The 16,153-nt window shown below is 38.9% G+C and overlaps 1 protein-coding gene across 7 annotated transcripts in view; it reads left to right on the top strand.

Annotated features, from left to right (window-relative positions):
- Positions 1–16,153, top strand: part of PIP5K1B (phosphatidylinositol-4-phosphate 5-kinase type 1 beta) — a 118,605-nt gene that overhangs the window by 39,873 nt on the left and 62,579 nt on the right. For all 7 annotated transcript variants that reach the window (XM_054810845.1, XM_054810847.1, XM_054810842.1 and 4 more), the window contains one exon: positions 13,237–13,367. In XM_054810845.1, the coding sequence (XP_054666820.1) occupies positions 13,237–13,367 (131 nt within the window). The remainder of the gene's footprint in view (positions 1–13,236; positions 13,368–16,153) is intronic.

The following is a 16,153-nucleotide window of genomic DNA, read 5'->3' as shown; positions in this document are numbered from 1 at the left end:
GACTTTGCACTTTCTGTTAATTCTCACCTTTTCAGATACTGTGTGTAACTGCTCCATATTTTTTACCAAAGTCCAGAGGAATCAACTACGTATCTCTAGAAAGTTGGTTACAGGATGAGCTTGGCAGGACCTGTGTTTGACAGGGCTATTTCATGCCATTTCTCATTTAATTCCATATTTTTAGGTAACTTTCACAAGGAGATCTTTCTCTGAAGTCTTGTTTACAGATAAGACCTGCCTGTCTTTTATTTCCCATGTCCCTTTTCTTCGCTCTTTTATACAGGCATTGCATTTACAGTTCTCTAGTCATATGTTGTCGCACTTGGTTTATTTGGCTGGAAAATACTTGCAGTTCTGTCCTGTGACTTCCTGTGCCACTTCCTTCAGAAATCTGGGTTAGGGAAGAGCTTGTTTCCTCAGCTGGTGCTTTTTCAACTACTTGGGCAGTTCCTGTTCCCATCTACCACTGCCCTTGATCTCAGTGGAAACACTTAGGTGAGATGCTCATGTAGTTCTGAAGTCAGACTGTGCTTGCTAACTCACTGCTCAGAGGCTTCACTTCTACTTTTTAAAAAAAAAAAAACCACACATAATAAAGGTGAAGAAGCTTGTGCTGTTCAGCTTAGAAAAGCAAAGGACAGTACCTTGGCTTGAATTGTGGCAATTCTGGTTTTTACTCTGCTCTGCTTTCTGTAGCACAAGGGCAGCTGTATAACTGCTGTTAAGATGGAACTAAGTTTTATGGAGGACTTTGGCATGGGACGTGTGGTACTGGTGTGTATCTTGGACATGGAATATTCTTACATTGAGTGATGTGCTTCCTGAAAAGGTCTGGTAGCCAAAGAAGTTGTGTGATGAGATGTGGGCACAGAGGGTTTCAGTGGAACAATGGTGTGGCTGGAAGCAGAATGAGTAACTAACATGTAGTTCAGAAACACAGATGTTAGAAAAGTTTTTTGTTATGTCAAGTTTTATGTGGGTAATTCAAGGAATTTCTAGTGATAATTCTGGGAGATAATCAACCTGAAATGTGATGAGTTTCAGTGTCAACCCCACCCCAGGTAAAAGGTCACCCTTGCAGAGCAGAGAGATTAGTGAAGGAAGAGTTACTGTCATCCTGCCATCATCTTCATATATCTTATGTCCATTCATCTTTCATAACAGCATGCAAATATTATGTCTGTGCAGCTTTAGTCACATATATATAAAAAAATTACATACAAACAGGAAAAGTGGTGCATGGAAAATGTCTAGTTTGTCATGTAAAATCCAATGACGCATAAGAGAAAATTAAATAAATATCTTGGCTTTAGAGGCATTTTTCTTGTGTCAGATCCAATGAGAAATAAGCCTAACTAATCAATCTGTATTAAGCAATATTTTAGTTGCTTCATTTGAAAATGTAAAGGATGAATTATCTCATAAAGGAAACTTGAGGGAAAACTAGAGAAAATAATTGCAAATACTTGGGTTTTTTAAATCATTCTTTTTTTATGCAAGTGTAAAAAATTAGTGGTTTTGTAATGGAGATAAAGGTGGTTTTTATCTAGTGTAAATGAAACTGCTTACCTTAGCCAATACAATCTGTCCCATTGATATAGAGATGAATGATGGTTTACTAAAACCCATTTCCATCAGAAAACAAATTATTTCTAATGGCTGTTTGAAGAAAAGCAATTTTCTGCTGGGGCATGCAGAAAACCTTCACATTCTTTTCCTTGTGGTTCACTCCCCCTTACTTCTGAAGACTCTGGAGCAGATCTGGATAATACTTCAGGTAGCAGCTGAACTGGACTGACTAATGTGTAAAGAACATACAGCTGCAGTTGCACCTAGTGATGTGGGACTCAGTTGCTGCAGCAGATGGAGAATGGTTGGGAACTAGAGACTCCTTAATCCGTTCCCTCTTCTGTTGTTCTGTCTTCATTCTGTAATTCCACTGTTTGCATGCCCTTCATACTATCAGGGTGTGCACTGCTGGAGGTGATGTTCTCATCTAGTGCACCTCATCTCTCAGAACTAGTTAGCTGTGATAAATTAGTTTGTAGCTCTATGCTAAGAAAAAAGCATCTCAGTCATTCACTGGTGAAAATGGGTAATCTTCAAAATGTGCTTGTCCTTTCTATGTGTGTATGCATTAGTGTATTTTGGCCTGCTATAACTCTATCATAGTTTGGCCCTGGGAGAGTTCCTAAAGGGAGTACTGGCCTATTCATCCTGTGGGGGGGGAAAAGGAATCTTATTTACAATGGAAAAGTTTATTTCTAACCTCTAGTATCTTTGCTGTGCAGTAGCAATATGTTCCAAATGTGTGCTGAATCTTTGTAGGTTAGTTATAAAAGCTATCTGTATATTACAAACATCTGTTTTCATTGTTTGTTTATACCTGACAGAGGAAAACTTAAAGTTTATCCAGAACATTTCTGACTTCATTCAGGATAAAGCTTATCAGAATAATTAGTAGTCTGTAGGCCTATCAGATGCATTTCTGGGACTTTAGATTCTTCCAATATTTTCTTTAGAATTTTGTTCAGCTAAGCTAAAATAAAGGTAGGTATCATCTTTATCTGAATTAATTAAATCTACATTTCTTCAGTTTTTTACAATAGTCAAGTTTTGGCCCTCTACCTTGGCAGAAGAAAATCTAACTTGACAGCTGTATGAATGTAAAAAAACTTGGAGCTCCAAGAAAATATCTGACACTACTAAAACCTTGTGCGAGGCCTTGCATGAGCATCGCTACAACATCCTTTCAGACTCTGAAATGTGTAACTAGACCAAGATAGTGACACAGTTTCTATTATGAATCATGCTTCTTTATTCAGCTCTAATTGTTGTTGTTGCTTTTAGTTTCTCTGCCACTGCAATCTGGCATAAATGCTCTTCTAGCTTTAATTGTCTAATACTATTTAATCAAAATCCTTGAGAGATGATGGAACACAACTTCCCTTTTTTTTTCTTTTGAAAACCACAACCTTCCCTTGCATATCCTGTCTTTAAAATGGTGCTATTTAAGGTGGATCTATGGGGCTGTTCAGCTGCAGTCATTTGCTACAAGCATTATAATCTCTGAAACTCCTCCTGGGTTTTCTCTGTATCTGTAAATTTCAAGACATTGCAAGCTTACAGTGTGACTATCACCTAAAAAATTTCAGTCACTCTAATCAAAGAACATGGTTAATGGAGGAGAAACTTCAGATATAATTTCAATGCAGCTTTTAAGGTAGAGGAATTCCAATAACTTTGAGATCAAAACCATCTTAAATTATGCAAACTGTGGTCAGGTCTTTGAGGATGGGGGGTTTTTTGCTTGGTTGGGTTTGGTTTGGGTTTTTTGTTTGGGTTTTTTTCAGAAAGAAAGAAAGAGAGATTTAAAGAGAGAGAGGCTGTTACTATTAGCTCCATTTCATTCTCAAAGATCCTAAGCAAAGTAGCAAGGGAGCCTGGCATCAAAATGCAGTCACCAGACTGTAGCTTCTCTTGGATATCCATCAGAGTCCTGTCACTGAAATCTGCAGTATGCAATAGCCACTTTTTTCATTTCCTCCTGATATTTTGCAGACTCTGTTGTGAGAAGCTGCTGACACACATGCAGTTTTTGCATTGCCTTGTCATCAATCACACAGCAGTTCCTAAATATGCTTCCTGACAGAACAGATTTCAGTAGCATCCTGATGCTTAATACTAGGATGGTGGCAAGAATGGGCACAGACAGGTCTGTCAAAGCACATTAAGCATGTAGAAGAAAATCATACCAGAAAAGAAAATAGATATATAGAGAGATATATATAGTGCACTTGTCGTGGAAACCTGCCACTAGATTGCCAAAATGTCTCCTTGTAATCTGAAAGCTGCTGCACGTGTATACAATTAGACTTTGTTTCTCATTATTATATATCTTGTGGCTCTTCTGCTTAGCATATTACAACACTTTACGTAACCTGTTCAAAACTGCATATCATAAGTGTGAGTCACTTTGCCCAGGAGCAAAGGGAATTTGCCTGAAAAAGGAAATCAGCTACCTATTGTTAGAGCTTGCAAACACATACCAGCGGCATTGCTGTACCACTTCTGGTATTGGCTTATGCTCTGTGTCTAATGTCTGTATGCAGGATACTTATTACAGACATTGAAACTTTGCTCCTGGAGTTTTTGCTGCACTGGGACTTGTTTTCAATGGCAGACTTTTGAGCGCTTTGTACATCTGCAAAGGTACTGAAATGACTGTCTTTAGTGGCTTTGCCTGGAGCAATGGCTACTACCAAACTTACAGGTCTCAAATTCTTTTTCTCTGAGAGATAGAGAGAAGAACCAAAGCACTTAGATTCATGGCTACTCCTGAAACTTCAGCATAAATGTTGTGAAGTGCAGGAGAAATGAATTGAAAGCCATGGAGTCACCTGAATCGAATTTTGGAAAATGAAGGGATATCAGATTCAGCTTCTGTCAGAAAATCATTCATATAGCAGCTGAGCGGGAAGAATCTAATGTGTGGATGTCTTAACTGTTTCCTGGGAGAGCATCCTGCAAAGTTGTAAAAATTATTCAAAGAACTACAAGAAAACTACTTTTACCAACATTGTACAGTAATTATATAAAGAGGGGAAAAATTATACAGTATGATCACTTGCAGTTGTTTAATGATCTAGCATTTATGCTAGCATTCAGCATAGTATGCCAGAAGAAGATGCCGTCTACTGTTTACATTTTAATAGCACAGCTATTGATATGCATAATTTAGAAAGCACAGCCAACACTATATTGAGCAGCATGTAGTGCTGCATTAGTTCGTACTGAGACATCATGCTAGGGTGCACAGGAAAAGAATGACAAAAGAACATGGCACAGACAGTATAACTTCAGCTTTCTGAAAGAAGAGATATACCCTGGGTATTTCTACTCTGTACTGCAAACCTTTATTTTTCTATGTTTGTGAGACCATTTCTAATTACACCTGCATTGTGCAAATACCTGTCTGTCCTGGTTACTTGGAGTTACAGATTACTTTATTGTAAGAAAAAGATTGGGTAGAGTTTTCCTCTGGAGGTCACAGCTGCTTCTTGCAAAGCAGACTAGTCGCACTAAGGTAATTTTGTTCTGTAGGAAGAACAACATAGTAATAACTGTTCACCCCCCACCCCAGCCCCATATCCCCCATCAGCAAGATCCAGAGGTCAAGGTAATGGGTAGAAGTCCAGCTTCATGAAGTGTGACCTGCAGCAGCTGGGCAAATATTTGATAGAGAGAAAAGCACTGTGAACTGAAGGAAGAGCGAAGGAGTACTGTGGCTGCAGTGACCCATGGTTACAAGTTGTGGAGAAACAGTAAAAACTAGTTCAGTCAGTGGAATTTTCTAGTAACTCTATTTTTATGTTCCTGTTTGTGATTTAATGTAAAAGGAAATGAATAGCTTAAATGTCGCAGCTGCAGAGAATGTGCCGAGATGGGGTAGCCACCTCCAGAAGCTTCAGCAGAAGCAGCTGCAAGAAGTGTTGTTTCAATAGGACTGTAAGCACAGTGGGTGCTCAAAGATGAGAGTGTTCTAGTGCAGAAGCAAAGGACTAGGCAATAACCACACATCTTGAATCTAATTGCAACTTCCTCATGTTCAAAGAGACCTCTTTTTGAATGTTCATTGAAGAAGACACTGTTTTTCAACAGGCACTCTCTTTAGGTGATTTGGCTTAAGAGTTTACACAATTTATGGAGGCTTAGTATCTTTTCAGGAGTCTGGTGAGGATAAACTGTGTTTGCACCTGAGTGATAGTGTCCATGGATTCCTGGTACTTACGGTAACCAGTATAACTGAAGAACAAATGATTACTTGTAGTAGAAAATTCACATGTGGCTTGAATTATTTTGACCAAGTGAAACCCTGTGAATTTCACTTTAACTTCACTGAGAATGCTGCCTGAAGGAAGGCAGCTATTCTACACCAGTCCAGTTCATTAAGTCCTACCAAGCAGCAGAATGAGCTGCTGAGGGAGATGAGAGCAGGCTTCTTCACAGACAGTAGCAGAAAGAAATAAACTAATGGCAGCTATGTTGTGGGAAGCATGGCTGCAGAGCAGTGTTAATCAGTGGTGGCTTCTGCTCAATGCCTTTTTCTCCCCATCTCTTACACTGAACTAGGTATCTACCATTTCATTAGGCAGACTTTAAAACCTGCTTGAATGACAGTAATACAAGGGTGAAAGAAAGCAAATATGATCTTGCCTTCCAGAGTGATAATGAGGTAGAGTTGCTGAGCCAGAGTTCTTTTTTTTTTTCATTGCTTTATAGCACCTGCAATAAGGCAGGTGTCTCCTGGAAGGATCACCATCTTTGCCCCAGAAAGTCCATAGGCCAAACTTCAGCTGCAATAAAATGAGTTATAAAAAGAGAGAACAGATAAACAAGGACAAAGTTTACATTGACACAGTCCTAAGGGACATCCCTAGGATGTCTACTTTTAAAGAAGGCAAGAATGTTAGTTATGTTTTGCACAAGCTACTTGTGGGAGTGCATAAAGATTTAGCAAAGAACAATTGAGAGTTAAAAGAAGAATGGGAAAATAACTTTGTGAATGACAGTAGAGGGGAACTTCTATTTCATTACATGAAGCCTGTGTCCCCCTCAGGTCCTCTCTGCTCATGGTTTGTTAAAAGGTTTTCTGTCACTAATAGTTCCTTGCAAATGTGGAGAAAATACAAGAAAACTTGTTTAGTAGAATAAGCCCGTTACCGTATCTGAAGTCTTTGTGCACTGTGCACTCAGAACCATCCTTTACCACCACATCTGTGGTTAGTTAGGTTTGCCAGTCATTTACAACCTTCACACTCTAATGAAAATAATTATTGAGCAATGTATAATACACTTTCTGAAACTATTTTGTCATCCCTGGATTTTTCTTAAAGGATAGACTTTTCCAATCCTTTCAATAGCCTTGTCCCTAACTTGCACAGTTGTTAAATAGCTTCAGTTCAGTTGATTTTTTTAATCTGTGTAAACTGTCTTTACGTACATTATGTGTGTCTGATTAACACTTTTCTTTTATGAAAATAGCAAATTTAAATCTTACAGAACTGGCCTGAAAGTGATTATCTGTAGGAAAAGCAATGTTAAAGTTCTGCTTAGTACATTTGTGTGATCATGTGCAAACTTAATACCTGATTTGAAAGGATTTAAGTTCTCATTTATTTTGCTACTCTGAAAAAGGATTTCAGCTTGGATTGATGTAGAGTGAGTGGAAGACCCATCTGTAGATAACATTAATTCATGAGACAGCACATCTAGTGCTAGAATATTTCAGTGATGTAGATATTCCATATGCCAAACTGTCTGTGTTCTGTATTGTATTCTGTTTTCATTCTGTAACCTGTTGTTATGCTTTGACTCTGCATATAATTTTTCATCTCTATATGCCTTTTAGCAGTGCCATACAACAAATATAGAGAAAATATATACCTCTGCCCCTTTTTGGCAGGAGTAACTGTATTTCATCAGAATGAAGACAATTTCAGCTTTTATATGCATGGATAAAACTGGAGAGGCAGTAGACAGGAGGAAGAATAAAGTTTCATTTTGAATATGCTCATATTGTGGGCAGCAAGGCAGACTGACTAAAATAAAAAATGTGGAAATACTAAAGGTGGAATTACCTAAGAATTATGAGATACAGTGAAGGAATTTTGTAGCTTGAGGTGAAAATAGCAAAGTTATTACAATAAATCCCTCTATTATTTGCTAATCTATTACTTGGATATAGAACAATGTAAAGAGGGAGGGTGATCCCATTCGTTGAATGTGGAGTTGGGTCTAGCAGAGTCTGTCTGGAAGGCTTTCTGTCTCAACGGTCTAGAAATTGTGGGACTTCTCCTGGAGCGCTTTATCCCCAATGCATCTCTTCCTGAATTGCAGCTCTTTGCCTTTGCTGACCTGTTCCCATTTAGCAGGCAACTGGTGGTAGGTGGAAGAATAATATCCCTACCTGCTTTGAAATACAGACGCTCTGGGGCAGTAGTACAGGGAATGGGCAATTTCTCAGTTTGCACGGCTGCAGGAATTGTAATTTACATTATGCTTAATCGTACATTTTTATGTTGTCCTTCTCAGTATCTAAGTAAGGTGCAGTTTAACCTGAATTTGTGTGGAAGTCTTGCTTTTCTCTCCTGAACTAACTTTTGCGGAAAAACTAGAGTGAGGAAAAAAAAACTATACCTGATTCTGGTTGTGAATTAGAGAGAAATCCAGGGCTACCACTACCAAGACAAGAGTGTGCTGGCCGTATGGCACGAAGTACTGAGGTAGCGTTAAGTGCCGTGTCCATTGAGATGTGTTCTGGATGTGCTGACACATGAATTTTGAGGAAGCAGGCTTTTTGCTAGTTCAGAGTTCACTTGCCCTCCTGCAACCAATAGAAAGACAAACATGTCCTATCCAATTTGTTTTGTGCTCTGAGGGTGTGATTTTTTTTTTTAATTCAGCTAGGTGGCTGACATTAGTGCTTATGTGAACTGGGGAACTGATCCTGCTGAAAACTTGTATTGGCTTTTTTGTAAACTGGCTGGACACAGAAACTGTTGCTGGTACAGTGGGAAGAGTACCAGTGCATAGATTTTGGGGATTGGAGGGGGAAGAGCAAGTAGCATCAGAAGTGAAGATTAGTGTAAGTCAGTAAGATATTGGCTGGGCTGTGAGAGATGGGGTGGTGTACCTACACTCATTCAAGTTTCTGTTATATGTTGCCAAGGAGGACAGATGCTGGTCTGGCACATTAGGATCCACGGTATCAGAGCAAATAAAAGGTAGTTTAGTCTGAAAGTGGCAATGTTTTCATGGGTTTCTATCCTCACTGTCAGTACAAAAACCACCAAAGCACCTGTGCAGTAGACAGTCATACCCCAATCAGCAAAAGAATGGTAAAACATTTGCTTTGTTGTGCCCCTTAAGGTAGCAAAGACAGTTGCTGTCACAGTATGCACCATTTGCTACAAATCCAATCAGTTTCATAGTCTAAAATCCATCAGCTGAACTTTTTTATCCCACTGATTATTTTCATTCTTTCAGAAGATGTTGATAATAGGTTAAATGATCCAAGTCACTGTACAGTTACTGTACACTGTCAGCTGTACAGTTATAGCTGACACATGGACTCAGGGCCACTCTCTGAACTTCTGCATGAGGCTTATAGGAAAAATTTATTTCAATCTCTAAAAGAGAGAACTCAGGGCACAGAAGGTTGCTGAATTTTATTGCTTGCTCTACAGCAGGAAATAAGGGGCTTAGGTTTGAAACTAGGTTTTGCTGCCTTCATGGGCAGTAAAAAAGTTACCTGAGTAAGGAAAAATATGTGAGAGAGTTCATTTTTTCCATTTGCATTTGTAGATCCCAATAAATATAACTTTGTAGTAAGAAAATGGATAAATCAAGAACATTTCTCCTAAGGCTTGAAGAGCAGTTTTTTATGTCTTCCTTGGGTTCTGGTCTTAATCACAAAATAATAATAATAATAAAGTTAGACCAAGACAAGTGTTTGTATTGAGACAAGTTCCAAGGTTTATTTTGTTTCAATTTTAAGGCTTCTGAAAACAAAAATTTGTCATTTGCTAAGGGGATATTGGATGACCAGCATTTGTTGGGGTCTTCTCAAGTGGTTCACAGTTTACTTTGGTCAGGAATTGCCTTTTTTGTTTTAAAACAGTTGTTAAAGTATCCTGAGTGATTTAATAATGTTGCCTTTTCTGTTAAACCCATTGCTGTGGTTGCTGCAGAAATGATGGGTGATTACTAATGGCACTCTTGAGTAGGAGTGGAAGTAAACAAGAAAGCAACCTTGTAGGTAAGGTCTGTGCCATACTAGTCAAAAGCCTTACATTCTGCCCTCCAGACACTGTAGGTCATCTTCTGAATTTGCAGAAATCCTGCAGAAATTTTTTATAAGCTTGAAAGGCAATCAAGAGTTTTCCTCTTGAAATTACAGTGCCAGGTTACCCGCATTGTTTTTTGAGATTTTTTTTAATGGTTTGTCCTCTCTCATTAATAAAATACAGTACTGTGCTATCTGCTGCTTTTTCAGACTTAGTCCCTTGCTGTGGCAGTGAACAAGATGGGCATCCAGCTATGAAGCAGAAACTCTATTTGTACGTGTATTGGTTTGATCAAAGTTACATAATTACTGCTTTTGTTGGGCGTTAATCATTCATGAATAGAAGCCTTTCAAGGAAAGAAAAATGTGAATCTTCTTATGACACAAAGCCAAATCTTTTTAGTAGTGAAAGTAGCAGTCTAAGAATGGTGGTGGTGTTTGTTCCCACCAAATTGCCTGTTCCAAATTGTTATGCAAGTGCAAGTTCTGCTTGCTGTGCAGTCTTAATTATTTAGGAGCTACACATCACTGTCTTCTATTTTCTAAAAATAAGCAGTAACTCTAGCATACGCTGTTCTGAGAACTATAACAAGAGTAGTTTTATGTATTTGAACCCTTTCTTATGTAATTCCCACTCCTGAAGTGTTTTTGTTCAAGTGCTGGAGTAGTTCTGACCATAAAACTTCTGGTGTTCTTTGCTTCCACTGATCGTCTCTTGCTTGTTTGGTGGGTAGGAGGTAAACCTGAAAACCAAAATGGTGTCTTCAAACTGGTCAAAATACACCATGCCAAGGGAAGATACACCCTTCCTGATTGCCTTATTTCCTTTCCCGATAGTTTTCTTTATTCACTTCTTCCATCTTTTAAGTCCTTTCTTGATGGATTTCTTATTTTGACTATTTTCTGCCATTTTTTAATCCATCCAGGATTGTCTAGTCAGCATGAGAAAGTTTCAGACATTTTATCAGTTTGTGTATACAGTATCTATCACAATCTTGTGCTGTCCTTTTGAACCCTTCTCTCCCCTGCAAGCCTTGTCTGTTGAATTTGTCATTTCACTATTTTATATTCAGATTTTTCTTAAGTCATTTTCGTTTCTCTCTGGGTTCCCCCAGTAAATGCACCTTTTGCATTGACTGTTAAGCAGAACTTAATAAATACACTTGTATCCAGAATCTCCATTTAAACCATTAGGCTGCATTGTGATGCCTTGGCATGCATGTACAATTGTGCCTGGAATTTGGACTATTTTTTCCAGAAGGTAATGCATGCTGTTTCAAACTCCTGAAGCAGTTTAAATGTCCATTTAGATTGGAAATGTCTTAAGAGGATTATGATGGATGGCTATAGGCTGTTTCATAAAGACAGGCAGGGAAGAAGAGGAACAGGAGTTGCACTCTATCTATCTTAAGGAGAAACTTGAATGTATAGAAATCAGCTATGGTGGTTATGGAAGCCTTATTGAATGCCTCTGGGTCGAGATCAGAGGGGTCATCTCTCAGGGGGATCTTACAGTAGGCATCTGCTACTGACCTCCAAGCCAAGATAGGGCCAACAAAGCAATATTTCGGTCAATTAAACAAGCTTCAGGTCAACAGAACCTGGTTCTTATGGGTGATTTCAACTCTCCAGACGTTCGTTGGAAGAACTATACAGCAGCTCACATGTCATCCATGAAGCACCTGGAATGTGTAGAGGACTGTTTCCTTACACAAATGTTAGATGTGCCAACCAGGAATGAGGCACTGCTGCACTTGCTACTCACAAACCAAGAAAACCTGCTTTTTAATATCTCGGTTAGTGATAGCCTTGGCTGCAGTGATCACAATATTGTGGAATTTGAACCACACTGAAGGTTAGTGCTAAGACAAACATTTTAGATTTTAGAAGAGCAAAGCAGCTCACTCAGAGCTCAACTGGGAGAGCTTCCTAGGGAAGCTTCCATGGAGGGTAAAGGAGCTAGCAATTGCTGGGAGTTTTTCAAGAACTTTCTCCTGGAAGCACAAAACCAGTTCATCCCCTTTAAAGGTAAGGGAGGTAGGCAGAGCAGGAGACCCCCTTGGCTTAACTGCAAGCTTCTGAGTCTGCTCAAAACCAAAAGGGAAGCATAACAGAGATGGAAAAGTGGATGAGTACCTGTTGAGAACTACAAGGAAGGGCATTGCCAGGTGATGGCAGAGATGCAGTTAGAAAAGCTAAAGTTCAGCTTGAATTGAAATTGGCCAGAGATGTCCAAAACTACAAGAAAGGGTTCTTCAGATATGTAAACAACAAGCAGAAACAGAAGGAAAATGTTGGTCTGCTGTTAAACAGGAGAGGTGAAATAGTCTCCAAGAATGCTGAAAAGGCAGAGGTTCTCAACATTTCCTTCACCTGTGTCTCTACCAGCCCTGTTGGGCCCCTGGCCTTGGGACCCAAAGTCCAGGTTGATGCAAACACAGACCCACCATCAGTGAAGGAAGAGTTGGTATGTGAACTATTACAGGAGCTTGATCCTGGCAGATTGACGGGCCCTGACGATACCCACCCGAGGGCATTAAGACAGCTGGCTGATGTCATTGAGAGGCCACCCTCCACAATCTTTGAGAAGTCATGGAGATCAGGGGATATCCCAGAAGACTGGAAGAAAGCTAATGTCACCCCTATCTACAAGAAGGGTTTAAAGGAGGATCCAGGAAATTATAGGCCCATCAGTCTCATCTTAGTCCCTGGGAAAGTCCTGGAATGAATCCTCCTGGGGGCTATCACAAGTCAAATGGAAGCATGTGATTGGGAACAGCCAGCATGGCTTCACCAAGGGCAAATTGTGCTTGACAAACCTGGTCACCTTCTATGGCAAAGCAACCTGCTTGGCTGATGTGGGGCGAGTGGTGGACATTGTCTACCTGGATTTGTTAATTTGATAATTGCAAATTACTCCTGGGGAGATTGCAGTTGGACAAAAGAGGAAAATATTTCACAATGAGAACCATCAGCCATTGGAATAATCTGCCCAGGGAAGTGGTGGATTCCCCAACGTTGGACACGTAAGATTCGGCTGGATAGGGTTCTGGGCTATCTTGTCTAGCCAAGAAAGGTTGGACCAGATGATCCTTGGGGTCCCTTCCAACCTGGTGTTCTATGATGAGTTACAAATCATTGTTTAAATTATTTGGGCAATTTGAAAAGTCTGTCTGTACTACCAGATAATTGGGTTTTGTAGCTTTTGCTACAAGATAATATTTATTTTAAATCTTTTAGTTGAAAAGCAGTCATCTCTTGAGTCCAGGAGGTAAAGATGACATGGCCTTGTTATGAAAATGATTAAGAGTTTATCATATAATGTTACTGATAAAGAACAGAAATCAATTTTTAGCAAACTCATTCACGAATTCTTACTTTCTACACAGACTGCATCCTCAGCTATTAAAGGTGCCATCCAGCTGGGAATAGGATACACAGTAGGAAACCTTACATCAAAACCAGACAGAGATGTTCTTATGCAAGACTTCTATGTTGTGGAAAGTGTTTTCCTACCAAGGTAAGGACAAGCCTATTAAATTTATTTTCAATAGGATTTCATAATGAAACTCTAACTAGTTTCAAACAAGGATTGTCTTCTAATTGGGGTTAGAGTAAGGTTAATGTATAAGAACTTGAAAATTATCCTGTCTTCATGTTGTCATTGAAAAGTAAGGTAGGGAGAAAACTGGGAAGATCACACTTCAACTGAAGATTTGAGACTTGTCACTTAAAGACAAGGAAAGTAATTGTGACACTTTCAATTAAAGGAGCTGTTAATTACAATTGGAGGTTATTTGTGGATCTGTATGCCATTAAGTATTATGTCAACATTCATGTGTTTGTTTAGTTTCTAACAACTGAGAATAATACTTGCCATTTTGTTGAGGTGTTTTCAAAAATTTATGAAAATTCAAGTCCTGTGGTGTTAAGAGTAATGTAAGAATTTCCACTACACTATAAAATTCTAGCCAGGACTTTGGTGTGTGATGAGGCTCAGCTAGCTGACTACAGGTTGCGCACCATTACTGCTTTGCATTTGGCCACCTCACCTTGTATCACTGCCAAGTTGATGGTATAGAACTTGCAGTAATAAAATTATACTGATGAGTAAAATCAAGGTCATACTCATTTTGGGGGTTCAGAAGCTGAAGTGCAGTTTTCCAAGTTACATGTGCTAGGAATGGACAAAGAAGATTTAGAAAAAATGTATTTCAAAACCAGGATGAGCTGCTCTGTTCAGTGTTGTCTGGGTTCTTAGATGTGCTAAGTACCAGTAGTACCCATCGTGTCTGTAAGGACATGCTATGTATGCAGCATTCCTGATTTGGGAATGCTTTCTATGAGTTTTTCAAAGTTTTGTTCATATGCAATTTCATAAAGTATTTCTAAATACTACTTCATAAACTATTTCTAATAATTTAGGATCCTTAAATACTGATGTCACTAAAACAAAGTTAAACTGATAATGTATGAAGTAATTGCAGGTGCTTTAAAATTGATCTCTCCATGTATATTGCTTGATTCAACTCCTGTTTTCCTCTGAACTGAGGTATCCTTTAAGGAGAAGAAAATTTCTTATGTGAAATGAAGCTTTTACATTACATTCTTTAGCTCCTAGAAATTGAGGGTTTTCATATCTTTGTTCTGGTGTTAACCATAAGTTTGTGCACAGTTTTGTAGTCTTCCTCTTAGAGATTAGGTAAATATAGAGAAGTTAACTTTGTGCATGTGTCTTCATACACTGTAATCAGAATTTTTTTTTAAAAAAAATCAAATAACAGTTGAGAAATTCGCATATCATGTAACAAAGTTTTTATTGGTATGAACAATGAAGTGAGAGGGAGTGAGGCATCATATTTGTGAAATGTGTGACTGACAGTGATGTAGGTTTCTGTAGCTTGTTTTGCTGTCATATACCTACTTTGTTCTCAGAAATTAAATGGAACATTCTTGTTAAACTGTTTCATTACATAGCACGGTTTTTGAAAAACTCTAATCTCTATCTCTTTTTTTGACATTGTTTTAAAGGAACAAGTAAAATAAAATGGTTTGTAATCCATAGCATTGTGTAAGTCACCTCTCCTGTGAAACTTGTATGTACATTCAGAAATGAGATTTGCCTGTTTTGTGTTGGTTTTAAGGGAGAGCTGGGAGAGATCCCTTCTGGCTTAAAAAGAAAACAAAGGCAGAAGGAATAACCAGTTTGTGCTAACAAAAAATTTATTATAAAAGCTTTAGTAGTACCTTTCTGGGAAGTTTCCTGTAAATAAATCATATGAGGAAGATTAGCCAAATGAAAGTAATGGCCAGAGCAACACAGCTTTTTTTTTTTTGCATAGCTATCTGGTAAACAGGAGTATATAATAGTGAGTCATCTTGACTGGAACAAAGAGTCTCTCTATAAAGAGCACTGATAACATTCTCTGTGAAACTAAAAACTTACTGTCCATAGTAATCTCTTAAAACCATGACACTTGATTTTTTTATGCTAATGCACAGAAATGTCAAATTTCAAGTCCTTCCTATGTCTTAATGTAATATGCACATTCATTTATCTAAAATGGATTTAATCCAAAGTGGTATTAGTTTGCATAAATTGTAATAATTTAGGATCACACATAATGATACAGACTTCTTTCTTGTTGGTTGAGGGTATTGGGATGTGGAGTCTTTCATGATGGCATTATGTGCATCACTCCTGAGTCATACCTATAGGTAGCTTCTTTGCCCTAGTCAGAGGTAAAAAGCTAAGGTTCCATGTTCTTTCCAGATAGGGCTGTGCTCCCAGGGTGCACCTCAGGTGCTCTTCACCTTTTCCTAGGACAGCACCTATATGTGAGGGCAGTAGTGTTAGAAGACATTAATGACTTTTTTCCCCTTAGGATTGATCTGGGTTGAAAGAAATTAGTTACACCAGCGGATCCAGTGGGCTGACCTCTATCTGGAAACACCCTGGAGCAAACTGAGGTTAAGTTAGCTTTTTGCCAGTTGTCTACAGCTAGAGGAGAACCTGACAGTACAGCAAATGTGGTGCTGAAAGCAGGCGCTTACCAAGCAAGGAGCAGCATTTTTCCACTTGCTTTGGGTACACATAATTCAGCTGCAACTCCAAGCAGCCCATTAGCTGAACTTCCCCTTCATTGTGGCCAATTCACAGCAACCTGTCTCTTCACAAGGGGTCCTGCTCCACCTTCCTCCCATGTCTTTCCTGCATTCACTTTGCCTCATCCAGGTCTGGCAGCAAGGTGAGAGGACAGCTGTTTTGCAGAGTCACAGGCACACCTGCTGCTTTGGCAGCAACAG

This window comes from Grus americana, chromosome Z (assembly GCF_028858705.1).
Source record: "Grus americana isolate bGruAme1 chromosome Z, bGruAme1.mat, whole genome shotgun sequence".
Classification (NCBI taxonomy): domain Eukaryota; kingdom Metazoa; phylum Chordata; class Aves; order Gruiformes; family Gruidae; genus Grus; species Grus americana.
The sequence above is the reverse complement of the archived record's forward strand: the minus strand, read 5'-3'. Positions and strand labels throughout refer to the sequence as shown.